We start from the raw sequence: 26,200 nt of genomic DNA, 5'->3' as shown, positions 1-26,200 counted from the left end.
GATTTAGAATAAGCAATAAGACGGTTACTTGCATCATCACGTACTTCGCATCGGTAATCGCCTTCATCTGATAGTACCACGTTCTTTATTGCTATCGTATACAGATGCCCAGAAGAAGTCTCTTGTAGTCTTGTCTCAAAGTGATCGTCTTCAAATACATTATTAGCTATGACCATACTATCTTTTACCCAAGATATAGTTTGAGTTGAACTTAAGTCCCTGTCTCTTATACCCATCTAGATGTGTATAAGAGCCAGATTATAACAATGACTAATATAACAACTATAACAATTATTACGACGATTACTACTGATAACGAAACCTTATCATCGTCTTTTGTATCTTCATTAAACTCGTATACATTCTGAGAGTTTTGTATATTATTTTGATAATCATCAAAATAATCAACATCTTCTTTGATCACATTTAAAGTTGTTGTTTCCGTCGTTATTCCGGCTTTATTTTCTGCGGTACAATTAATTTTCAAACCATTTCTTTTTATTGATACTTTTAATAGTCTTAAAACCTGTCCGTCTGATTGATATTCACTTTTGTTAAGCTGAGAACTAAAGGTCCAAATATATTTATTTACTGGAGGATTGGAGACTTCTTTGCAAAATATGATAGAATCTGTCCCGGCAATAATTTCATTCGTGTGTTCTATGGATATTTCGGGCTTGTAGTAAATATCGAGAGGTTTAAAAGAACACATGACAGGGTTCATTTTAGGAATTGATGACGTTTGATTACACATAAACATCTTCGAATTGTGCTTTTTAGTTGCAGTAAACCTATAGTGACTGTAAACAAGGTCATTCTTACTTTCTGTTTTAATTCCGTTTACAATACGCATTCCTTGATCCCACCATGTTAGCTTAACTGCAGGGTTTACCTTCTGACTGATGCAAGTTAGTTCAATTTCGGAATCAATTAGACTATCCGTCGTTGGTGAGACGCATTCTGGATATTTTTCATCTGGTGTCTGAAGAACAAATAGGCGAGCAGATTTAGAATAAGCAATAAGACGGTTACTTGCATCATCACGTACTTCGCATCGGTAATCGCCTTCATCTGATAGTACCACGTTCTTTATTGCTATCGTATACAGATGCCCAGAAGAAGTCTCTAGTAGTCTTGTCTCAAAGTGATCGTCTTCAAATACATTATCAGCTATGACCATACTATCTTTTACCCAAGATATAGTTTGAGTTGAACTTAAGTCCTGCACTTCACAACTAAGGAACGGTGAATTCTTCAAAAATGCGTCTTTGTTGGATGGATCCTTTGTAAAACTCACGGTGCAAAAACACAACCTCATTAGAAGAAATAGGACATATATATCAACAAAATATATAATATTTGACATAACACAAGCCATTGTATTGTTATGTTTTAAAAATTCATCGAACCGAAGTTATTTGCTACTCTAAACATCACTGGCGATCTGTGTTTACATCCCTTTGGGCCAGTGATTTGCAGTGTATATTTCTTAATATTATAGCCAGTCTCATTAACAATCGTGGTACTCGTATCAGAAAACAAGATAACTTTGAAATCATGCGTAGTATTGTACTAGCATTTTATAGATATTTTTTGTAGCAATCAGTACTTTACTAGGTCTTATATTATCCCACATCAAGCATATTATAGTGTTTATGGATTGTCTGTAAACTTTCGCTTATGAAATATTTGAGGAAACTTTTAAATATCGAAGTATTTAGAACTTCAGAATGAGGTGAGATACTATTGTGAAATGACACTATCTAACCATCAACGTATATTTTAATAGGTCATAGTGTATTCTGTCTATTTGTCTCTTCAATGTACATGTATCCTTGTTGATCAAGATCTTCAGGAACTTGGGAAGCAAATGAGTGTCGCCAGTGACCATAGTGTCCAGTGTTTGGTAAACGAGGCAAAGATCGATCGTAAAGACCGCTAGAAGTACGCTCTCTGGTGTCATAGTACACAGTAGGCTGGTATATCTCCCTACCAGTAAGATTTACTGGTGTGTCATTTTTGCAGATACAATGGTAGTATACAGGAATTAATATAACAATAACTAATATAACAACAATTACTATGATTACGACGATTACGACTGATAACGAAACCTTATCATCGTCTTTTCCATCTTCATTAAACTCGTAATCATTCTGAGAGTTTAGTATATCATTTTGATAATTATCAAAATATTCAATATCTTCTTTTATCACATTTAAGGTTGTTGTTTCCGTTGTTATTCCGGCTTTATTTTCTGCGGTACAATTAATTTTCAAACCGTTTATTTTTATTGATACCTTTAATAGCCTTAAAACCTGGCCATCTGGTTGGTATTCACTTTTGTTTAGTTGAGAACTAAAAGTCCAAGTATACTTAGTTACTGGAGGATTGGAGACTTCTTTGCAAAATATAATAGAATTTGTCCCGGCAATAATTTCGTTCGTGTGTTCTATGGATATTTCGGGTTTGTAGTAAATATCGAGAGGTTCAAAAGAACACGTGACAGGGTTTATTTCAGGAATTGATGACGTTTGATTACACACAAATATCTTTGAATTGTGCTTTTTAGTTGCCGTAAACCTATAGTGACTGTATACAAGGTCATTCTTACTTTCTGTTTCAATTCCGTTTACAATTCGTATTCCTTGATTCCACCATGTAAGAATGATTGGTGGGTTAACTATCTGACTAATGCAACTGACCATGACTTTAGAACCAAGTAGATAGTAGTCATTTGGTGCTTTGCATTTGGGATATTCATCGTGTGGCGTTTGCAGAACAGTTAAGTGTGTAGAGTCAGATCGTAGCACTAATATATTCTTTTTATTGTGGATTTCACAAACGTAATCCCCTCCGTCAGATTCAATCACTTCCTTTATCTTTAATGTGTATAAATAACCGAAAGATATCGGTAATTTTTGTGTTTCATATTTTGAATTTGAAAATTCTTCTTCTACCAATGTCACTCCATCTTTCACCCACCGTAATTTCAGTCCGGCATCCAGGTTTTTAATTTCACAGCTGAGAACTGGTGAAGTATCTGTAATGGCGTCCACATTTTCAGGCGCTTTCGAAAACATCACACATCTACTACGTCTAAAAACTGTTAAAAGCACTGTAGCAATCTTTACTATTTGCAATACTTCTCTTGGACGCATGCTGAAAATATATCCCAAATATTAATACTTTAAAAACAGAATCCCGATATTTGCCTGTCGATCATTACACATGAATGTAGGTCTACTCGTCATTAGGATCTCTTTTTGATTATTATTTAAAATTAAAATACATAACATTGGCTACTTTCTAAAAAGGTTGTGTTATCCGTCTTTTGTAATAGAGGCTTTGGCCCGTTGGTCTGTAGATATGTTCGAAATACAGACACGTCATTATTATTAGGACTATTATTATTTTTTATAGGTGGGAAATTATTTTCTTTGGGTTTTACTTTGAATTTAACTACATAATACCTGTTGTGCCACTCTTTACATAAAGATTAATGAATGTATATATATTATATATTTGAATTATAGAAAAAAAAATTGTCAGAAATACTTTCAAAAAAAGAGTTTAAAAATATAAATGTTAATGTAATGTGTAAATATATACTGAAAGCACCTTGTCGCATAAAGTTAAATAATATGTAAATATTGTCTATTCTGTTGCTGTGAATTTATTTATTTTTTTCATTAAACCATCAATGTTGTCAACATCATCACCACTGGCACCAAAAGAACATTATCAGCTATATTATATTATATGGATATTTCCAGTTGATCCATTTTACTTTAGTAATAAAAAAAAAAACCAATGTTAATGTTATCGTTTTATTGCGCCCTTTATCACCTTCACTACCATCATTATGCCATAAAGGCTTACACTGAAATACAGCAGTGCGGATTTAGAGGGCTGTGTGAAGCGTACGCCCCTCCAACTTTTTTTTTTTTTTTAGTAAAAATATTTTGTGAAGCTTAACAGATAATTACCATGCAAAATTTACTACATACAACGTCAACTTAACGAAGATGCTAGAGCTAAAAAAGGAAAAGCGCGCCCTGCACGCACAATTATGCCCCAACCCTTTTTTAACCGGTTGGATCCGCCTCTGATACAGGGTAGTATCACATTATATTTTGCTTTCCTTACGGCTTCAATTCAATGGTGCTTCAACACTACATCGAATAACCCATCCTAATATTGAACAGCACGGGATAAATTTTGAAAGTTTAATTTTTCAATAAACTTATTAATGCACCATCATAGGATGGAACATGGTAAAAATATTTCGCCCTACTGGGCACAATATCATTCGTTTTGTTTCCCTAAATGGCCTTTTAAAATTTAAGATCTTGTGTATGCCTAGAGAGAGATAAACAAAATGAATTGAACTATGCACCGACTCCATCAACATTTTAGATTGTAGACCTACACGTGACCTTTTTATTCCTTTATCCATGTGTTATTTAAAGAACATACTATGTTTACGTTACTGTCACCATCATCATTGTCATTAATATAAGCTATACATTTTAAGAATGGGGTGTGAAAATTATTTTGATTTCTTTTTTGTTGAAAAAGTTACCAAATCAATTGATTCAGAACCACCGTGTTCTATGAGAATGGCCATATTACGTTGAATATTCATAAGAGGAGTGGTCTGTTACTCATATCCAAATAATAATGTATGTCCTATTAATGACACTGAACACGTATTGATGTATAGGCCCAGATCGTTCTTGGAACTAATATTTTTTTTAACGGAAAATGAGTTAGTGAAAATTTCGACTGTGGATTACTCAATATTATAATGGAATCATTAATATATTTTGTATTATTATGCCATTTCAGTACTGCTTGCTGTCTTCAATTTACTCACAATCCGATAGGTGGAAAAATACATGAAGGTTCTAGTGTGGAGCTTACGTGCTTTTTAACTGGCGATATCCTACAAGACGAATTATCTTGGGTAAAGGATGGTGTAAAATTATCCGAAGGAGAAACAATATTAGAGGCAAGCGGTTTAAATAAAAACAGAATAACTGTGGACATTAAACAAACAGTAGGTGCATATTCATATACAATATCTCTCTCTACAATTGTTTATGATGATGGTGGGGCGTATGCATGTGTTGTTTTTCAAAATGGCGAACAAATACTACAATCGCAATACGCTGTGGTGGCAGTTTTTCAGTTACCAGGATCACCATATCCAATATGTACCGGCGTACCTCAAACAGTCGTCACTGGGAAAGAAATACATTTGAAGTGTGAAGGAGAGACGATTAACCCTCCAATTGATTTAAGTTGGTCAAGGATTGGATACGAATTGTCTACCGATGACCAAACGTATCGACGTTCTGAAAAAACATACGCTATATATTCGTTTACCGCCAAACATAAAGATAACCATGCCGTATATACCTGCATCCTCAAAACTCCAGCTGATCCTAGTATTGTCAGAAACTGTAGCTTTGGGCCATTGAATGTATGGTATAAACCTAATATCACCATTCAACACGCAGGAACGACGCTATCAGGAAGAGAAGCCATTTTTATTTGTCAGACCAATGCAAACCCACCAGTAACGGACTTCATATGGAATTTTAATCCACCTTTAAACATTGATCGTTATGATGTTGATGATATAGGACAAGTTATGCGTATTTTACTTGTTACCATTGACGACAATGGATTGACTGTAAAATGCACAGCAAAAAATACTGTGGGTCAGGTGACATATCAAGTGAGTATGAAAGTAATTGACACTGACAATGAAAGTAATAAAAAACCAAATACCAATGCAATTGAATCAACGGACCATAATCCATCTAACAGGAAAGGTGTTTCTTTACCGGTTTTACTTGTTGTTGTATCTGTATTGGTTCTTGTCATTGTATTTTCTATCATTATTCCTGTTTATTATTTCTGTATTTGTTCGAGGAAAGAGGACAATGTTGTAGCTCAACCTGAAGTATACTTTGAGCCTCAAGATCGACTGACGCTACCAATGCCAAATAAAAGACACTCAGTGTTGTGGAGACGATCTTTTGGAGCCCAAGTTCCAACAGACAGAGACGTGGATGCCATGTATCTGGAGATACAGAGTGATCATTACATCTTTACACCAGATAGTAGAGGAAATACTTTGCCATATTAATTAATATGGCAAATACGTTTAGAATATTTTACAACAATAGCTTTACAAAACTGATATATGTTCAGAAAGTAATATATGACTTAGAAGATGGACAGAGATCAAAGATTAATGTTGATTTCGAAAACATATAGTGCTGAATGACTTAATCTTTTTTTCATGAAAATAATTTCCGAGGATTTTCTTTAGTATCACTGTGAAATGACGATTTATGACGTAAAACTGTTCCCGTTGTGCTATTAACATCGTGCATATTTATGTTTGAGGAGGAGCAACACATTGATTATGACTCGTTCTGCGTATGATTCATTAACAAGGATGTTTGCTACTATGATGGTGTATGTTTTATTGTAAAGTAGTACAAGGTTTTGAAAAAATGGAAGATTATCCAGTTTAGCGAGAGTTTCTTGAGGATTTCAATTTTTGAACAACATTAAAATGGATATTCAACGACGTTTAATCTTAACCATGATATTTATGAAATAGCGCTATGTTTTTAGTGATGATTTATTTTACAAGATGAATACACTGTCGTTGGACAAAACACAGAATTTGCATGATTAAAAAACTAAACGAAAGAAACATTACCGGGACAGAGGAAGGAATTTTAGCATGACCAATTGCACTGCTGCGACACAAACTCTTGCTCACGCGAATATCCGCACATTTATATTTACTGCAACGGTCATCATTTTCTGTGCTAAACCATTCCTTAAGTTACTCTTGCGAGCCGTGCTCAATCACCCTTTTTTTTAACTTTTATTTAGCTACTTCAAAGCTGGATCTGCCCATCATACAGTCTAGTGTCAGGTTTTGTTTCGCTCTCCTTATGGCTTTAAATCAAGCTTTAATACTATAGGCCTAAGAAGGCCTAAGAGATACATTATTGACCAACACGTGTTTAATTCTTGGAAATAAAAAAAAAGTCTGTTTTTAATAACATTATTAATGCAGCCACGAGTAGGAACATGGCAAAAAATAATAGCACTCAGCTTGGCATTTTATCATTCGTTTTTGTTCTCTTAAATGGCATTTTAAAATTGAAGATCCTGTGTATGCCCAGAAAGAGATATATAAAATCAACTTAACTAACGCACCTGTATATTTCATCACCATTTTATACATTAATTGTAGACCTACACTTGAGCTGAAAATGTTTATTCGTCCATCCATGCGTTATGTAAAGAAACTGTATGTTAACGTTACTATCACCGTCATCATTATCACCAATATAAGCTATACATTTTAAGAATAGCGTGTGAAAAAATAGCATTTATTATTATATGCAAAATTATTTTGATTTCTTTTTTAAGAGAAATGATAAACCAAAACAACTGATTCAGAACCATCGTGTTCTATGACAATGGCCATGTTTCGTTGAATATTCATAAAAGGAGTGGTCTGCTACTCCCATCTAAATAATATTTTGTGTTTGACTCATGACAATGAACACGCATTAATGTATAGGCCTAGATCGTACTTGGAATTTTTTCAACGGAAAATGAGTTGGTGAAAATATTCGTAGAAGTAATTTGACTGGATTGCTCGATAGTATAATGAAAGTGATAGTATATCTTGTGTTATTATGTCATTTAAGTTTAGCTTGCTGTCTACAATTTATCCATCCGATCGGCGGAAAATTTCAAGAAGGTACAAATATAGAGCTTACGTGCGTTTTAACTGGCGATATCTTACAAGAAGATTTATCTTGGGTAAAGGATGGTGCCAAATTATCCGAGGGAGAAACAATATTAGAGGCAAGTGGTTTAGATAAAAACAGAATAACTGTGGACATTAAACAAACAGTAGGTGCATATTCATATACAATATCTCTCTCTAAAATTGTTTATGATGATAGTGGGGCGTATGCATGCGTTGTTTTTCAAAATGGCGAACAAATACTAAAGTCGGAATTCGCCGTGGTGGCAGTTTTTCAGTTACCAGGATCACCATATCCAATATGTACCGGCGTACCTCAAACAGTCGTCACTGGGAAAGAAATAAATTTGAAGTGTGAAGGAGAGACGATTAACCCTTCAATTGATTTAAGTTGGTCAAGGAATGGATACGAATTTTCTACCAATGACCAAATCTATCGACGTTCTGAAAAAACGTATGCTACACATTCGTTTACCGCAAAACCTAAAGATAACCATGCCGTATATACCTGCATCCTCAAAACTCCAGCTGATCCTAGTATTGTCAGAAACTGTAGCTTTGGGCCATTGAATGTATGGTATAAACCTAATATCACCATTCAACACGCAGGAACGACGCTATCAGGAAGAGAAGCCATTTTTATTTGTCAGACCAATGCAAACCCAACAGTAACAGACTTCATATGGAATTTTAATCCACCTTTAAACATTGATCGTTATGATGTTGATGATATTGGACAAGTTATGCGTATTTTACTTGTTACCATTGACGACAATGGATTGATTGTAAAATGTACAGCAAGGAATAGTGTCGATCAGGTGACATATCACGTCACCATGGAAGTAATTGATACTAAAATAAAGGAAAACGGAAAAACCAATGCAATTGAATCAACGAAAGATAAACAATATAAAAAGAAAAGTATTTCTTTATTGGTTTTACTTGTTGTTGTATCTGTATTGGTTCTTGTCATTGTTTTTTCTATCATAATTCCTGTTTATTATTTCTGTATTTGTTCAAGAAAAGAGGACAATGTTGTAGCTCAACCTGATGTATACTTTGAGCCTCAAGATCGACTGACGTTACCAATGCCAAATAAACGACACTCAGTGTTATGGAGACGATCATTTGGCGCCCAAGTTCCAACAGATAGAGACGTGGATGCCATGTATCTGGAGATTCAGAGTGATCACTACATTTTCACTCCCGACAGCAGATGTAATACTCTGCCATAATTATACAAAGTTGCACTGTTTGGTTTTTTGTTTTTTGTTTGTTTGTTTTTTTAATGATATATTAGCAGGTTATTGTTATTAGCTGATAATCTAATTTTGTTCTCTTATATTTACTGTATAATAAAAGATAAATAAAAGATAGAAGTAGAGTATACTGCGCATTTAAATAAATCTTGATAAACATATCATCGGCTGACGACCAAACACCGTCACCGACAAAGGTATCTCCTTCTTTATGAATCCTTGACGGTACGAAACTGTGTGGATTGTTGGTGGCAGTTTGTACGAATCGTAATTAAAAACGATCCGTTGTGCGTGCATTATGCTCTCCATGGAATCCCGCAGACCGATAACCGTCGGCGCAGTGTGCGCCACTGGCTTGAAAGAAATACAACCAACGCCACTGCTTGGAACCACAATGTTGAGATTTGTAATTTTGTGTTGCTTTATGAGTAACGTAACCTAATTTTGTTTTGCCTTCCACACATGAATAATAATGAGAAGGAGCTCATGAATATGTTATATTGAGGAGCTGTGTAACGATTTGTAAATCTTTCTTACTTCCAGTCTTGATGGCTTTCGTATTACTGTAGACTGAAAGATAAGTATGCTTATAGAAATAACACGCATATGTATCTATTCAACTATTGTTCAGGGATCTGCATAAGAACTATGGTATTAGATATCGTCAAAGCTGTCATATTTTGGACGTTTGTTGGACATCTTCACGCCCTTGATTTCATGTATCCACCAGAAAGCAAGACAACAAAGGAAGGCACAAATATCCAGCTTTCCTGTTTTATATCTGGGTATGTAGACGAACAGTATTTATCATGGCTTAAACATGGGACTAAAATCATTGAGGGTAAGAACATATTACAGAACAGTGGTCTTCAAAATCGAGATATAGACATTGTTATAACCACTCAACCTATGGTATCAACGTATATACTGGAAATACCCACAGTGAAAAAAGACGACGAGGGAGACTACGCATGCGCGATATTCCATGATGGTAGCGAAATAAAATCTAAAACTGGTACGTTAACCGTTTACCAAATACCAGACCCTATTTACCCAATATGTGAAAACGTAGGTAATGCTGTCCATGAAGGAAAAGTAGTGACTTTGAAATGTGATGGGGAGGATGTTGATCCTGCCGTCAACTTAACATTATTTAAATCCGTAACAAACATCAACATACCGCATACCGAGATGTTGGTTACTCAGCGGACAACGCCTATTATACATTCATTTAAAGCTAATCCCAGTGATAATAATGCTATATTTACTTGTCAACTAACAACACTAGCTGATAGTAGCATTGTCAGGAACTGTAGCATTGGACCATTGAATGTATGGTATAAACCTAGTATCACAATTCAACATTCAGGAACGACGCTATCAGGAAGGGAAGCCATTTTTATTTGTCAAACAAATGCAAACCCACCAGTAACAGAATTCATATGGCAATTTGATCCGCTTTTGAATATTGATCGCTATGATATTGATGATATTGGACAAGTTATGCGCATTCTACGTGTTACCATTGACGACAATGGATTGATCGTAAAATGTACAGCAAGGAATAGTGTGGATCAGGTGACATATCACGTGACTATGAAAGTAATTGGTAGGCCTACTGACCAGGGCAGTAATGAAAAACCAAAGACAAACGCAATTGAATCAACGAATAATGAAAAATTAAAAAAGAAAAGTATTTCTTTATCGGTTTTACTTGCTGTTGTATCCGTATTGGTTCTTGTAATTGTATTTGCTATCATAATTCCTGTTTATTATTTCTGCATTTGTTCAAAAAAAGAGGGCAATGTTGTAGCTCAACCTGAAGTATACTTTGAGCCCCAAGATCGACTGACGTTACCAATGCCAAATAAAAGACACTCAGTGTTATGGAGACGATCTTTTGGCGCCCAAGTTCCAACAGACAGAGATGTGGATGCCATGTATCTGGAGATACAGAGTGATCACTACATTTTCACTCCAGACAGCAGATGTAATACTCTGCCCTAATTATACAAAGTTGCACAGTTTTGTTGGGATATCGAATTTGTAAACGAGGGAAAATGAGATATTAGCAGGTTATTGTTATTAGGTGATTATAATCAAATTTTTTTTTTGTTATATGGAATGGAAATAAAGTATACTGCACATTTAATCTTGATAAGCATATCATCGGCTGACGACCAAACACCGTCGGCCGACTAAGCTATCTCTTTTCTTTATGAACACTTGACGGTACTACAATGTGTGGATTGTTGGCGGCAGTTTGTACGGATCGTCATTAAAAACGATCCGTTGTGCATGCATTATCGTCTCCATGGAATCCCGTAGGCCGATGATAGTTAGCGCAGTGTGCACCACTGGCTTAAAAGAAATGCAATCAACGCCACTGCTTGAAACCACAATGTTGAGATTTAGTAATTTTGTGGTGCTTTATGAGTAACGTCAACATAATTTCATTATGCCTTCCACACATGAATAATAATGAGAAGGATCTCATGAATATGTTATAATGAGGAACGGTGTAATGACTTGTAAATCTCTCTTATTTAAATTTTGATGGCTTTCATATTACTGTAGACTGAAAGACAAGTATGTTTATAGGAGAAACACGCATATGTAACTATTCTACTATTGGGATCTGAAAAGGAACTATGGTATTATATATCGTTAAAGCTGTTATATTTTGGACGTTTGTTGGACATTTTCACGCCCTTGATTTCATGTATCCACCAGAAAGCAAGACAACAAAGGAAGGCACAAATATCCAGCTTTCCTGTTTTATATCTGGATATGTTGTAGACGAACAGTATTTATCATGGCTTAAACATGGGACTAAAATCATTGAGGGTAAGGACATATTACAGGATAGTGGTCTTCAAAATCGAAATATAGACGTTCTTATAACTACTACAACTAAGGTATCAACTTACACACTTGAAATACCCACAGTGAAAAAAGACGACGAGGGAGACTACGCATGCGCGATATTCCAGGATGGTAGCGAAATAAGATCTAAAACTGGTACGTTAACCGTTTACCAAATACCAGACCCTATTTACCCAATATGTGAAAACGTAGGTAATGCTGTCTATGAAGGAAAAGTAGTGACTTTGAAATGTGATGGTGAGGATATTGATCCAGCCATCAACTTAACATTATTTAAATCCGTAACAAACATCAACATACCGCATACCGAGATGTTGGTTACTCAGCGGACAACGCCTATTATACATTCATTTAAAGCTAATCCCAGTGATAATAATGCTATATTTACTTGTCAACTAACAACACTAGCTGATAGTAGCATTGTCAGGAACTGTAGCATTGGACCATTGAATGTATGGTATAAACCTAGTATCACAATTCAACATTCAGGAACGACGCTATCAGGAAGGGAAGCCATTTTTATTTGTCAAACAAATGCAAACCCACCAGTAACAGAATTCATATGGCAATTTGATCCGCTTTTGAAAATTGATCGTTATGATATTGATGATATTGGACAAGTTATGCGCATTCTACGTGTTACCATTGACGACAATGGATTGATCGTAAAATGTACAGCAAGGAATAGTGTGGATCAGGTGACATATCACGTGACTATGAAAGTAATTGGTAGGCCTACTGACCAGGGCAGTAATGAAAAACCAAAGACAAACGCAATTGAATCAACGAATAATGAAAAATTTAAGAAGAAAAGTATTTCTTTATCAGTTTTACTTGCTGTTGTATCCGTATTGGTTCTTGTAATTGTATTTGCTATCATAATTCCTGTTTATTATTTCTGCATTTGTTCAAAAAAAGAGGGCAATGTTGTAGCTCAACCTGAAGTATACTTTGAGCCCCAAGATCGACTGACGTTACCAATGCCAAATAAAAGACACTCAGTGTTATGGAGACGATCTTTTGGCGCCCAGGTTCCAACAGACAGAGATGTGGATGCCATGTATCTGGAGATTCAGAGTGATCACTACATTTTCACTCCAGACAGCAGATGTAATACTCTGCCCTAATTATACAAAGTTGCACAGTGTTTTTTTTTGTTTTGTTTTGTTGTTGTTTTTTTTAATATCAAATTCTTAACGAGATATTAGCAGGTTAATTTTATTAGCTGTTAATCTAATTCTGTTCTGTTATTTACTGTATAATATAAGATAAATATGGAAGTAGAGTATACTGCAGATTTAGATAAATCTTGATAAACATATCATCGGCCGACGACCAAACACCGTCGCCGACAAAGCTATATCCTTTCTTTATGAACACTTGACGGTACGACACTGTGTGGATTGTTGGTGGCAGTTTGAACAGATCGTCATTAAAAACGATCCGATGTGCGTGCACTATCGTCTCCATGGAATCCCGCAGACAGATGACCGTCGGCGCAGTGTGCGCCACCGGCTTAAAAGAAATACAATCAACGCCACTGCTTGGAACCACAATGTTGAGATTTGTAATTTTGTGTTGCTTTATGAGTAACGTTAACTTAATTTTCTTATGCGAATGAGAAGGAGCTCTTGAATCTGTTATATTGAGGAGCTGTGTAATGATTTGTAAATCTCTCGTACTTCCAGTCTTGGTGGCTTTCGTATTACTGTAGACTGAAAGAAAAGAATGCTTATAGAATAAACACGCATATATTCAACTTTGAGCCTCAAGATCGACTGACGTTACCATTGCCATATAAAAGACATTTATTGTTATGGAGACGATCATTTGGCGCTGAAGTTCTAATAGATAGAGACGTGGATGCCATGTATTTGGAGATACAGAGTGATCATTACATCTTTACACCAGATAGCAGAGGAAATACTTTGCGATATTCATTAAACAAATAATATTACATCATTTTACAACAGTACCGGTAGCTTTTTTTGCAGAAAGTAATAAGTTTAGCTTAGAAGATGGGTGGACATCAAATAGTGACGTTGATCTTGATAACATATTCTGCTGAGGGACTTAAACCATATTTATAAGAAAAACACTTTAAAACTTGCAATAAAACATTACTTCCAATGATTTTGGTTAGTATCATTGTGAAATGACGATTTATGAGTAACGTAATACTTTTCCCGTTGTGCTATTCTAATAGTGCATATTCATGTTTGAGGAGGAGCTATTAAACACATAGATTATGATACGTTCTACGTATGATTCATTGACAAAGGTGTTTGCGACTATAATGGTGTATGTTTTACTTTAAATAATAGTACAAGGTTTTACAAAGGACAATGGAAGATCAACCTGTTTAGTGTGAGTCTCTTGAAGTTTTGAAGAAGCGGTATATTATTAACATTAAAATGGATTTCCGAAAACGTTTAATCTGTACCATAATTATATTGTGGACACTCCGCAATCAAGTTATTGCCATTCATTTTATGTTTCATCCCAAGAGCAAGACCGTGCTCGAAGGCAAGGACGTTGAACTGTCTTGTCTTATTTCTGGAAGTGTGCTGGATCACAATCTGTCATGGCTTAAATATGACAAAAAAATTACTGCTGGACGCTCTATTTTAGACTTAAGTGGCCTTCAAGATCGTGATGTTTTCCTAGATATAACAGAACTGGTCAATGCTTCAACTTACAAATTTGTCATTCGTAATGCAGAAAAATCAGACGAGGGTGAATATGCATGCGCAGTATTCCAAGGTAATGAAGAATTTATTTCAGATATAGGTACGCTCACTGTTAATCAACTACCAGACCCAATTTTTCCTGTATGTGGACAGATAACAAACCCAATATACAATGGGAAACGTGTGAATTTGGAATGTGAAGGTGAAGTCATTGATCCGCCCATCAACTTACGATTATTGAAATCCGTCACGGGTATCAAGGAAGATACAAAGGTATTGAAGAATCAGTGGACAACACCTATTTTACATTCATTTATAGCCAATCCCTATGACAATAATGCTATTTTCACTTGTCAACTAACAACACCAGCTGATTCTAGCATTGTTAGGAACTGTAGCTTTGGACCATTGAATGTATGGTATAAACCTAATATCACAATTCAACATGCAGGAACGACACTATCAGGAAGGGAAGCTATTTTTATATGTCAAACCAATGCAAACCCACCTGTAACGGAATTCATATGGCAATTTGACCCGCCTTTAAATATTGATCGTTATGAAATTGATGATATTGGACAAGTTTTGCGCATTCTACGTGTTACCATTGACGACAATGGACTGATTGTGAGATGTGCGGCAAAGAATACCGTGGGTCAGGTGACATATCACGTGACCATGGAAGTAATTGACACTGACAATGGAAGTAAGAACAAACCAAAGACCAACGCAATTGAATCAACGAATGATAAACAATCTGAAAAGAAAAGCATTTCTTTATCGGTTTTACTTGCTGTTGTATCAGTATTGGTTCTTGTCATTGTATTTGCTATCATAATCCCTGTTTATTATTTCTGTATTTGTTCGACGAATGTGGAAACGGTTGTAGGTCAACCAGATGTATACTTTGAGCCTCAAGATCGACTGACGTTGCCATTGCCAAATAAAAGACACTCAGTGTTATGGAGACGATCATTTGGCGCCCAAGTTCCAACAGATAGAGACGTGGATGCCATGTATCTGGAGATTCAGAGTGATCACTACATCTTTACTCCAGACAGCAGATGCAATACTCTCCCCTGAATATACAGAGTTGCACAATTTTGTTTGAATGTCAAAGTTCATAAACGAAAAATTAAAAGATTGATGCTATTGGCATATAAAAGTGTATATATTTTATGAATTTAATTATTTTTTTTAATTTGCTGTAATTTTAGAAGTCTCTATGAAAATGTTTTTAGTCTATGGTACTATTAATCAATTCGACTCATTTATTTATTTCCAGTATGTTAATGAGATGAATAAATAATTATGTTAAAGAAATGTATGTGATATAACATTAGGCCCTTTTAGAAGAATATTAACTTGTGAGGAATAACGTAAGATTGTTTATGTTGTTCCACTCACCTCATACATATTCATTACTAGGGAGGGATTTGCATATGTTATTGATGATGAGGTGCGGTATACAATTACTTTGCCACTATGTAGTGTTGCGATTGAGTGTATTTTATTCTACTGTAAAAACAAATTGGTAATTTAGCAAGAAAAATTGTAATATGGGTAGTTTATAATATGTTTTGAACGGATGATATTTTGAAACAGCATTATAAACCATGAATTATCTACGGCTGAATATTATTAACGTTATATTATTTTGGATTTTCTACAAAGAGTTTCACGCACTTGAATTCATGTTTCATCCTGAAACCGAGACTGCAATAGAAGGGTCAAGTACTGAGCTGTTCTGTTTAATTTCTGGGAACGTGTTGGACGTAAATGACCTATCATGGCTGAAAGATGGAATCAAGATTACGAAGGGCACTTCTATTCTAGCTGGAAATATTCTACACAACCGGGATCTAGATATTGATACAATAAGATCAGCTGAGGCATGTACTTATAAACTTGAGATTAATACTGTACTTAAGATCGATAGTGGAGACTACGCATGTGCAGTACATCAAGATGGCGTAGAGTTGATATCTGAAGTAGGAATTTTAACTGTCAATCAACTACCAGATCCTATTTACCCGCTATGTGGACAGATAGTCAATCCAGTTCATGAAGGAAACGGTGTGAATTTGAAATGTGAAGGTGATGTTATTGACCCACCCATTAACTTGCAAATATCAAAATCTGTGACAGGTTACATTGAATATACAAATGTACTAAAGAAACAGCGAACAACGCCTATTTTATATTCATTTATAGCCGATTCCAGTGATAATAATGCTATATTTATTTGTCAACTAACAACACCAGCTGATCTTAGCATTGTCAGGAACTGTAGCTTTGGACCATTGAATGTGTGGTATAAACCTACTGTCACCATTCAACACGCAGGTACGACGCTGTCGGGAAGGGAAGCCATTTTTATTTGTCAAACCAATGCAAACCCACCAGTAACAAAATTCGTATGGCAATTTGACCCGCCTTTAAATATTGAGCGTTATGATATTGATAACATTGGCCAAGTTATGCGCATTCTACGTGTTACTATTGACGACAATGGATTGACTGTAAAATGTACAGCAAAGAATAGCGTGGGTCAGGTGACATATCACGTGACCATGAATGTCAATGGTACTAAAATAAAGGAAATACCCAAAACCGACGCGATTGAATCAACGATTAATAAACAATCTGAAAAGAAAAGTGTTTCTTTAGCGGTATTACTTTCTGTTGTATCTGTATTAGTTCTTGTAATTGTATTTGCTATCATTATTCCTGTTTATTATTTCTGCATTTGTTCAAGAAAAGAGGAAAATGTTGTAGCTCAACCTGATGTATACTTTGAGCCTCAAGATCGACTGACGTTACCAATGCCAAATAAAAGGCACTCTGTGTTATGGAGAGGATCTTTTGGCGCCCAAGTTCCAACAGATAGAGAAGTGGATGCCATGTATCTGGAGATCCAGAGTGATCACTACATTTTCACTCCAGACAGCAGATGCAATACCCTTCCTTGAATTGCCACTCTTGGTTTAATCAACGTTTTTTTAGTAACTACGTCGCCTATGTGAATAGCCATAATTATAATAAATTATTCAAAATTGGGCGGGACAGTTAAGCTAATTAATATGAAGCGATTTATTTTCATAGTATTGGTGGCCAACGTTTTTGTGCTGTTAGAATAAAACTGCTTCATCTAAACCATTACGGATATACCCAGGCCTTCGCTTTGAATATTGATGGTGTTTATAAAAACGTATCCATGACCAAATGAGGATGTACTTCTTAAGGTATGCTTCTATTGTAAACTTAATATCTATTATGAAAGCAGTAGAATTCAGTTACAATCCTGAAGACCAAGTAGTTATCGAAGGTACCTCTGTAAAATTGACATGTCTCCTTGAAGAGGTGGTTTCTGGCAGTTCCTTGTCTTGGTTAAGGAATGGACAAAAAATAACAGAAGGCCGAAATATTTTGGAATCTAGTCAACTTCTTTATCGTGATGTAATAACTGATATTTCACCATTATCTGGAAAATCTACGTTTTATGAACTTGAGATTCGTAGCGTATTGTACAGTGATTCGGGAGAATACGCATGCGCAGTAGATCGAAATGGAATCAAAGTAAAATCAGAAGCCGCGGATCTCACAGTCATTCAATTACCAGACCCAATTTACCCAATTTGTGACCCAATAGTCAATCCTATTGGCGAAGGAAATCGTGTGAAATTTAAATGTACAGGTGATATTATTGACCCACCCATCAAGTTACGATTATCAAAATATAGGACAGATATCAACACCGATACCGAAGTATTGCTTTATCAGCAGACAACGCCTATTATACATTCAGTTATAGTTAATGCTAGTGATAATAACGCTATATTCACTTGTCAACTAACAACACCAGCTAACCAAAGCATTATAAGAAACTGTAGCTTTGGACCATTGAATGTATGGTATAAACCTAATATCACTATTCAACATGCAGGAACGACGCTATCAGGAAGGGAAGCCATTTTTATTTGTCAAACAAATGCAAACCCACCAGTAACAGAATTCACATGGCAATTTTATCCGCTTTTGAATATTGATCGCTATGATATTGATGATATTGGACAAGTTATGCGCATTCTACGTGTTACCATTGACGACAATGGATTAATTGTAAAATGTACAGCAAGGAATAGTGTTGGTCAGGTGACTTATCACGTGACTATGAAAGTAATGAATACTGACCAGGGGAGTAATGAAAAACCAAAGACAAACGCAATTGAATCAACGAATGAAGAAAAATCAGAAAAGAAAAGTATTTCTTTATCAGTTTTACTTGCTGTTGTATCCGTATTGGTATTTGTCATTGTATTTGCTATCATTATTCCTGTTTATTATTTCTGCATTTGTTCGGAAAAACACGAAAATGTTGTAGCTCAACCTGATGTATACTTCGAACCTCAAGATCGACTGACATTACCAATGCCAAATAAAAGACACTCCGTGTTATGGAGACGGTCATTTGGCGCCCAAGTTCCAACAGATAGAGACGTGGATGCCATGTATCTGGAGATCCAGAGTGATCACTATATTTTCACTCCAGACAGCAGATGCAATACTCTTCCCTGAATTGTAATCCGAAATTAGTTAAAGCTTTTTGGGCAACAACATAACCTATATGAATAGCCATAATTATAATAAAATATTCCAACTGGGCGGTGCATGTAAGCTAATTAATATAAAGTGAGCCATTTGAAACTTGGTGACTAACGTTGATGCTATTATAGCAAAATTACTTCACTATTTGTTAAGTACACAGGCGTAGTGAGCATTCATCAAATTGATGGTGATTGTATCTTAATTAATAATCGTGCCTATAACCATGAGGATGTTCTTCTTAAGGTATGTTTCTTTTGTAAACTTAGTCACTATCATGGAAGCTCTAGAATTCAGAGATCATCCACAGGATGTAACTGCTATTGAAGGTACAACTGTAGAAATGACATGTCTTCTCGATGAGGTGGTTTCTGAACGTTCGTTATCTTGGATAAAGAATAGTAAGAAATTAACAGAAGGTCGAAAGGTTTTGGAATCTAGTCCAATTTTTAATCGTGATGTAAATACCGTGATTTCATTGTTATCGAGAAAGTCTACTTATTATAGACTTGAAATTCGTAGCGTTCTTCACGGTGATTCAGGTGAATACGCATGCTCTGTAAATCAAAATGGAAACGAAGTAAAATCAAAAGCTGCGCATCTCACTGTTAACCAACTACCAGACCCAATTTATCCTATATGTGATCCAATAGATCCAGTTCGAGAAGGAATTCGTGTGAAATTGAAATGCACAGGAGATGTCGTTGACCCACCCATCAAATTACGATTATCAAAGTATGTGACAAACATCAACACTGAAACCGAAGTATTGGTATATCAGAAAAAAACAACGCCTATTACACATTCATTTATAGCTGATCCTGGTGATAATAACGTTATTTTCACTTGTCAACTAACAACACCAGCCAACCAAAGCGTTATAAGAAACTGTAGCTTTGGACCATTAAATGTGTGGTATAAACCTAATATCACCATTCAACACGCAGGTACGACGCTATCAGGAAGAGAAGCAATTTTTATTTGTCAAACCAATGCAAACCCACCAGTAACAGACTTCATATGGCAATTTGATCCACCTTTAAGCATAGATCGTTATGATGTTGATGATATTGGACAAGTTATGCGCATTCTACGTGTTAATATTGACGACAATGGATTGATTGTAAAATGTACAGCAAGGAATAGTGTGGGTCAGGTGACATATCACGTGATTATGAAAGTAATTGACACTGGCAATAGAAGTACTGAAAAACCAAAGACCAACGCAATTGAATCAATGAATAATAAAAAATCAGAAAAGAAAAACATTTCTTTATCTGTTTTACTTGCTGTTGTTTCTGTATTGGTTATAATTATTGTATTTGCTATAATTATTCCTGTATACTATTTCTGCATTTGTTCAAAAAAAGAAGACACTGTTGTAGGTCAACCAGATGTTTACTTTGAACCTCAAGATCGCCTAACATTACCACTGCCAAATAAAAGACACTCAGTTTTATGGAGACGATCATTTGGCGCCCAAGTTCCAACAGATATAGACGTGGATGCCATGTATCTGGAGATCCAGAGTGATCACTACATTTTCACTCCAGACAGCAGATGCAATACTCTTCCCTGAATTGTAATCACTAGACTACTCAAAGCCTTTTGAAGTAACAACGTAATCTTTGTGAATAGCCATAATTATAATAAATTATTCTAACTGGGCGGGGCATGTAAGCTAATTAATACGAAGCTAGTAGTTTGCATAATATTGGTGACTAAGGTTGATGCTCTATTCATAGCAACATTGCTTCACACTAATATGTACACAGGAGTGAGTAAACTTTAACATATTGATGGTGTTTGTATCTTGATAAACGTGCCCATAAACATGAGGATGTATTTCTTAAGGTATGTTTCTTTTTTAAACTTAGTCACTATCATGGAAGCTTTAGAATTCAGAGATCATCCACAGGATATAACTGCTATTGAAGGTACAACTGTAGAAATGACATGTGTCCTTGAACAGGAAGTTCCTGACAGTTCGTTATCTTGGATTCGGAATGGTAATACATTGACCGAAGGCCGAAAGATTTTGGAATCTAGTCCGATTTTTAATCGTGATGTTGACACAGGAACTTCATTGTTATCGAGAAAGTCTACTTATTATAGACTTGAGATTCGTAGCGTTCTGTACAGCGATTCAGGAGTATACGCATGCGCAGTAGATCAAAATGGAATCGAAGTGAAATCAGAAGCCGCGCATCTCACAGTTAATCAACTACCAGACCCAATTTACCCAATATGTGATCCAATAGTCAATCCAGTGGACGAAGGATACCGTGTGAAATTGAGATGTACAGGTGATGTTATTGAACCACCCATCAAGTTAAAATTATCAAAATGCGTGATGGATGTCAACACCGATACCGAAGTATTGCTTTATCGGCAGACAACGCCTATTATACATTCATTTATAGCTAATGCAGATGATAATAACGCTATTTTTACTTGTCAACTAACAACACCAGCTGACGATAATGTTTTAAGAAACTGTAGCTTTGGACCATTGAATGTATGGTATAAACCTAATATCACCATTCAACATGCAGGTACGACGCTATCAGGAAGGGAAGCAATTTTTATTTGTCAAACCAATGCAAACCCACCAGTAACGGACTTTATGTGGCAATTTTATCCACCTTTAAGTATTGATCGTTATGATGTTGATGATATTGGACAAGTTATGCGCATTCTACGTGTTAATATTGACGACAATGGACTGATTGTGAAATGTACGGCAAGGAATAGTGTAGGTCAGGTGACATATCACGTGACTATAGAAGTAATTGACACTGACAATGGAAGTAACGAACAACCAAAGACCAACGCAATTGAATCAACGAATGATAATATATCTGAAAAGAAAAATGTTTCCTTAGCGGTATTACTTGCTGTTGTATCTGTATTGGCTCTTGTAATTGTATTTGCTATCATTATTCCTGCTTATTATTTCTGCATTTGTTCAAAAAAAGAGGGCAATGTTGTAGCTCAACCTGATGTATACTTCGAACCTCAAGATCGACTGACGTTACCAATGCCAAATAAAAGACACTCCGTGTTATGGAGACGATCATTTGGCGCCCAAGTTCCAACAGATAGAGATGTGGATGCCATGTATCTGGAGATCCAGAGTGATCACTACATTTTCACTCCAGACAGCAGATGCAATACCCTTCCCTGAATTTCTTGGTTTAATCAACTCGTTTTTAGTTAACTACGTCGCCTATGTGAATAGCCATAATTATAATAAATTATTCAAATTGGGCGGGACAGTTAAGCTAATGAATATGTAGCGATTCATTGTCATAGTACTGGTAGCAAACGTTGATGTGCTATTAGACTAAAATTGCTTCATCTAAACCATTACGGATATACCCATGCATTGGCTTTGAATATTTATGGTGTTTATAAACGTATCCATAACCAAATGAGGATGTACTTCTTAAGGTATGCTTTTATTGTAAACTTAATATCTATTATTAAAGCTGTAGAATTCAGTCACAATCCTCAAGATCATGTAGTTATCGAAGGCACCACTGTAAAATTGACATGTGTCCTTGAAGAGGTGGTTTCTGACCGTTCCTTGTCTTGGTTACGGAATAGACAAAAAATAACAGAAGGCCGAAATATATTGGAATCTAGTCAACTTCTTTATCGTGATGTAATAACTAATATTTCACCATTATCGGGAAAATCTACGTTTTATGAACTTGAGATTCGTAGCGTATTGTACAGTGATTCAGGAAAATACGCATGCGCAGTGGATCGAAATGGAATCGAAGTAAAATCAGAAGCCGCGGATCTCACAGTCAATCAACTGCCAGACCCAATTTACCCAATTTGTGATCCAATAGGCAATCCTATTAGCGAAGGAAATCGTGTGAAATTGAAATGTACAGGTGATATTATTGACCCACCCATCAAGTTACGATTATCAAAATATATGACAGATATCAAAACCGATACCGAAGTATTGCTTTATCAGCAGACAACGCCTATTATGCATTCAATTATAGCTAATGCTAGTGATAATAACGCTATATTCACTTGTCAACTAACAACACCAGCTAACCAAAGCATTATAAGAAACTGTAGCTTTGGACCATTGAATGTATGGTATAAACCTAACATCACTATTCAACATGCAGCTACGACGCTATCAGGAAGGGAAGCTATTTTTATTTGTCAAACCAATGCAAACCCACCAGTAACGGACTTTATGTGGCAATTTTATCCGCCTTTAAGTATTGATCGTTATGATGTTGATGATATTGGACAAGTTATGCGCATTCTACGTGTTACCATTGACGACAATGGATTGATTGTAAAATGTACAGCAAGGAATACTGTGGGTCGGGTGGCATATCACGTGACTATAAAAGTAATTGACACTGATAATGGGAGTATAAACAAACCAAAAACCAACGCAATTGAATCAACGAATAATAAACAATCTAAAAAGAAAAGTATTTCTTTATCGGTTTTACTTGCTGTTGTATCTGTATTGGTTCTTGTAATTGTATTTGCTATCATTATTCCTGTTTATTATTTCTGTATTTGTTCGAAGAAAGAGGAAAATGTTGTAGGTCAACCAGATGTTTACTTTGAGCCTCAAGATCGTCTGACATTACCTTTACCAAATAAAAGACACTCCGTGTTATGGAGACGATCATTTGGCGCCCAAGTTCCAACAGATAGAGACGTGGATGCCATGTATCTGGAGATCCAGAGTGATCACTACATTTTCACACCAGACAGCAGGTGCAATACTCTTCCCTGAATTGTAATCAATGGATTAGTCAAAGGTTTTGTGTAACAACGTAAAGTATATGAATAGCCATAATTATAATAACATATTCTAACTGGGCGGGGCATGTAAGCTAATTAATATGAAGCGAGCCATTGACATAACATTGAATATCGTTGATGCGTTATTCATAGCAAAATTGCTTCGCTAATTTGTTAAGTATATACACAGGCCTAGTAAGTAAACTTTAACCATTGATGGTGATTGTATCTTGATAAACGTGCCCATAACCATGAGGATGTACTTAAGGTATGTTTCTTTTGTAAACCTAATCACTATCATGGAAGCTCTAAAATTTAAGTACCATCCACGGAATGAAACGGTGATCGAGGGTGTCGGAGTAGAAATGACATGTGTTCTTGAAGAGCAGGTTCCTGACAGTTCTTTATCTTGGATTCGGAATGGACAAAAAATAACAGAAGGCAAGATCATTTTGAAGGCTAGTGGTCAACTTTTACATAGAGATGTTCGAACCGCAATTTCAATGTTATCAGGAGAACATACATCTTATAGACTTGAGATTCCTGATGTAATGTACAGTGATTCAGGAAAATACGTATGCGCTGTATATCAAAATGGAATTGACGTAAAATCGGAAGTCGCACATCTCAAAGTTAATCAACTGCCAGACCCTATGTACCCGATATGTGATCCAACAGTCAATCAAATTCGTGAAGGAAGTCGTGTGAAATTGAAATGTACAGGTGATGCTATAGACCCACCCACAGAGTTACGATTATTGAAATATGTAACAGATATCCACACCGACACCGAAGTATTGCTTTATCGGCAGACAACGCCTATTACATATTCATTTATAGCTAATACTGATGATAATAACGCTATATTCACTTGTCAACTAACAACACCAGCTGATCCTAGCATTGCCAGGAATTGTAGCTTTGGGCCATTAAATGTGTGGTATAAACCTAGCATCACCATTCAACATGCAGGTACTACGCTCTCAAGAAGAGAAGCCATATTTATTTGTCAAACCAATGCAAACCCACCAGTTACAGACTTTATATGGCAATTTGACCCGCCTTTAAGTATTGATCGTTATGAAATTGACGATATTGGACAAGTTATGCGCATTCTACGTGTGAATATTGGCGACAATGGATTAATTGTAAAATGTACGGCAAGGAATAATGTGGGTCAGGTGACATATCACGTGACTATGGAAGTAATTGATACTGACAATGGAATAAATGAAAAACCAAAAACCAAAGCAATTGAATCAACGAATGATAAAAAATCTAAAAAGAAAAGCATTTCTTTGTCTGTTTTACTTGCTCTTGTATCTGTATTGGTTATTGTAATTGTATTTGCTATCATTATTCCTGTTTATTATTTCTGCATTTGTTCAAAAAAAGAAGATAATGTTGTAGGTCAACCAGATGTTTACTTTGAACCCCAAGATCGTCTAACGTTACCATTGCCAAATAAAAGACACTCAGTGTTATGGAGACGATCATTTGGCGCTCAAGTTCCAACAGATAGAGACGTGGATGCCATGTATCTGGAGATCCAGAGTGATCACTACATTTTTACGCCAGACAGCAGATGCAATACTCTTCCCTAAAAATGTATTAGATGCTGTTTATAAGAATATCGATAGACAGTAAAGTAAGCACTGTAATAACACATTCTTCTGTGTTGTTGAAATCAACAATGATATCATAACACTTCTGTAAAGCAAACGGGTATACAGTTGAATACCGTTAATACACTCTGCTTTGTTACTATATTTGTAAATTATTTCCTGTGCTTTAGCATAATTCAGTCTAACTCTCCTAATTCTTTTTTAGCTTTTCAGGGTACATTTCTTCTTTGGAATTAAATTCTCGTGACAACTTTAATTAAATTGTAGCATACATCAAACTTTATGTGGTTTCTATCTTATTATAGATATATCTATTTTGTATGCATTTTTGACATGCATGTAAATACAAATTTTGGCCTACATCTATATTATTTACTTTAAGTCTCAATTTTGTAAAATAAAACGTTAAGTCGTTTTCAATGGTGACTATTCTGTGTAATATAAGTAGTCATATCGTATTTATAATATATATATATATATATATATATATATATATATCATCCTTACTATATATACACTATATAT

At 35.5% G+C, this 26,200-nt stretch overlaps 6 protein-coding genes across 6 annotated transcripts; 5 read left to right on the top strand and 1 right to left on the bottom strand.

The window, feature by feature from the left end:
- Positions 1 to 226: 226 nt before the first annotated feature.
- On the bottom strand, positions 227 to 1,409 carry LOC117118398 (cell adhesion molecule 3-like). Its single transcript, XM_033262979.1, has one exon. The coding sequence runs from the start codon at positions 1,376 to 1,378 to the stop codon at positions 227 to 229; it is 1,152 nt and encodes a 383-aa protein (XP_033118870.1). The 5' UTR covers positions 1,379 to 1,409.
- A 10,216-nt stretch (positions 1,410 to 11,625) lies between these two features.
- On the top strand, positions 11,626 to 13,315 carry LOC117118432 (kin of IRRE-like protein 2). Its single transcript, XM_033263022.1, has one exon. The coding sequence runs from the start codon at positions 11,727 to 11,729 to the stop codon at positions 13,086 to 13,088; it is 1,362 nt and encodes a 453-aa protein (XP_033118913.1). The 5' UTR covers positions 11,626 to 11,726; the 3' UTR covers positions 13,089 to 13,315.
- A 160-nt stretch (positions 13,316 to 13,475) lies between these two features.
- Positions 13,476 to 15,753, top strand: LOC117118411 (cell adhesion molecule 2-like). The gene has a single exon (XM_033262995.1). It carries the CDS (start codon positions 14,376 to 14,378, stop codon positions 15,732 to 15,734), a length of 1,359 nt encoding a protein of 452 aa, XP_033118886.1. The 5' UTR covers positions 13,476 to 14,375; the 3' UTR covers positions 15,735 to 15,753.
- Positions 15,754 to 21,058: 5,305 nt separating this feature from the next.
- LOC117118413 (kin of IRRE-like protein 1) lies at positions 21,059 to 22,465 on the top strand. The gene has a single exon (XM_033262997.1). The coding sequence runs from the start codon at positions 21,091 to 21,093 to the stop codon at positions 22,441 to 22,443; it is 1,353 nt and encodes a 450-aa protein (XP_033118888.1). The 5' UTR covers positions 21,059 to 21,090; the 3' UTR covers positions 22,444 to 22,465.
- Positions 22,466 to 22,657: 192 nt separating this feature from the next.
- LOC117118412 (leucine-rich repeats and immunoglobulin-like domains protein 2) lies at positions 22,658 to 24,072 on the top strand. Its single transcript, XM_033262996.1, has one exon. The coding sequence runs from the start codon at positions 22,690 to 22,692 to the stop codon at positions 24,040 to 24,042; it is 1,353 nt and encodes a 450-aa protein (XP_033118887.1). The 5' UTR covers positions 22,658 to 22,689; the 3' UTR covers positions 24,043 to 24,072.
- Positions 24,073 to 24,349: 277 nt separating this feature from the next.
- On the top strand, positions 24,350 to 25,654 carry LOC117118397 (kin of IRRE-like protein 1). Its single transcript, XM_033262978.1, has 2 exons — positions 24,350 to 25,226; positions 25,446 to 25,654. Exons 1-2 carry the CDS (start codon positions 24,350 to 24,352, stop codon positions 25,652 to 25,654), a joined length of 1,086 nt encoding a protein of 361 aa, XP_033118869.1.
- The last annotated feature ends 546 nt before the right edge of the window (positions 25,655 to 26,200 follow it).

This window comes from Anneissia japonica, unplaced genomic scaffold (genome assembly GCF_011630105.1).
Source record: "Anneissia japonica isolate Jap-2015-1 unplaced genomic scaffold, ASM1163010v1 scaffold695_len1296351_cov181, whole genome shotgun sequence".
Classification (NCBI taxonomy): domain Eukaryota; kingdom Metazoa; phylum Echinodermata; class Crinoidea; order Comatulida; family Comatulidae; genus Anneissia; species Anneissia japonica.
This window is presented reverse-complemented; position numbering and strand designations above follow the sequence as displayed.

Bases quoted from the DNA above. Each gene is read 5' to 3' on its own strand.
- LOC117118398 (XM_033262979.1), bottom strand. From the start codon at position 1,378: ATGGCTTGTGTTATGTCAAATATTATATATTTTGTTGATATATATGTC.
- LOC117118432 (XM_033263022.1), top strand. From the start codon at position 11,727: ATGGTATTATATATCGTTAAAGCTGTTATATTTTGGACGTTTGTTGGA.
- LOC117118411 (XM_033262995.1), top strand. From the start codon at position 14,376: ATGGATTTCCGAAAACGTTTAATCTGTACCATAATTATATTGTGGACA.
- LOC117118413 (XM_033262997.1), top strand. From the start codon at position 21,091: ATGAGGATGTATTTCTTAAGGTATGTTTCTTTTTTAAACTTAGTCACT.
- LOC117118412 (XM_033262996.1), top strand. From the start codon at position 22,690: ATGAGGATGTACTTCTTAAGGTATGCTTTTATTGTAAACTTAATATCT.
- LOC117118397 (XM_033262978.1), top strand. From the start codon at position 24,350: ATGGAAGCTCTAAAATTTAAGTACCATCCACGGAATGAAACGGTGATC. The intron at 25,227-25,445 runs GTCAGGTGACAT...GTTCAAAAAAAG, and splicing joins TACGGCAAGGAATAATGTGG to AAGATAATGTTGTAGGTCAA.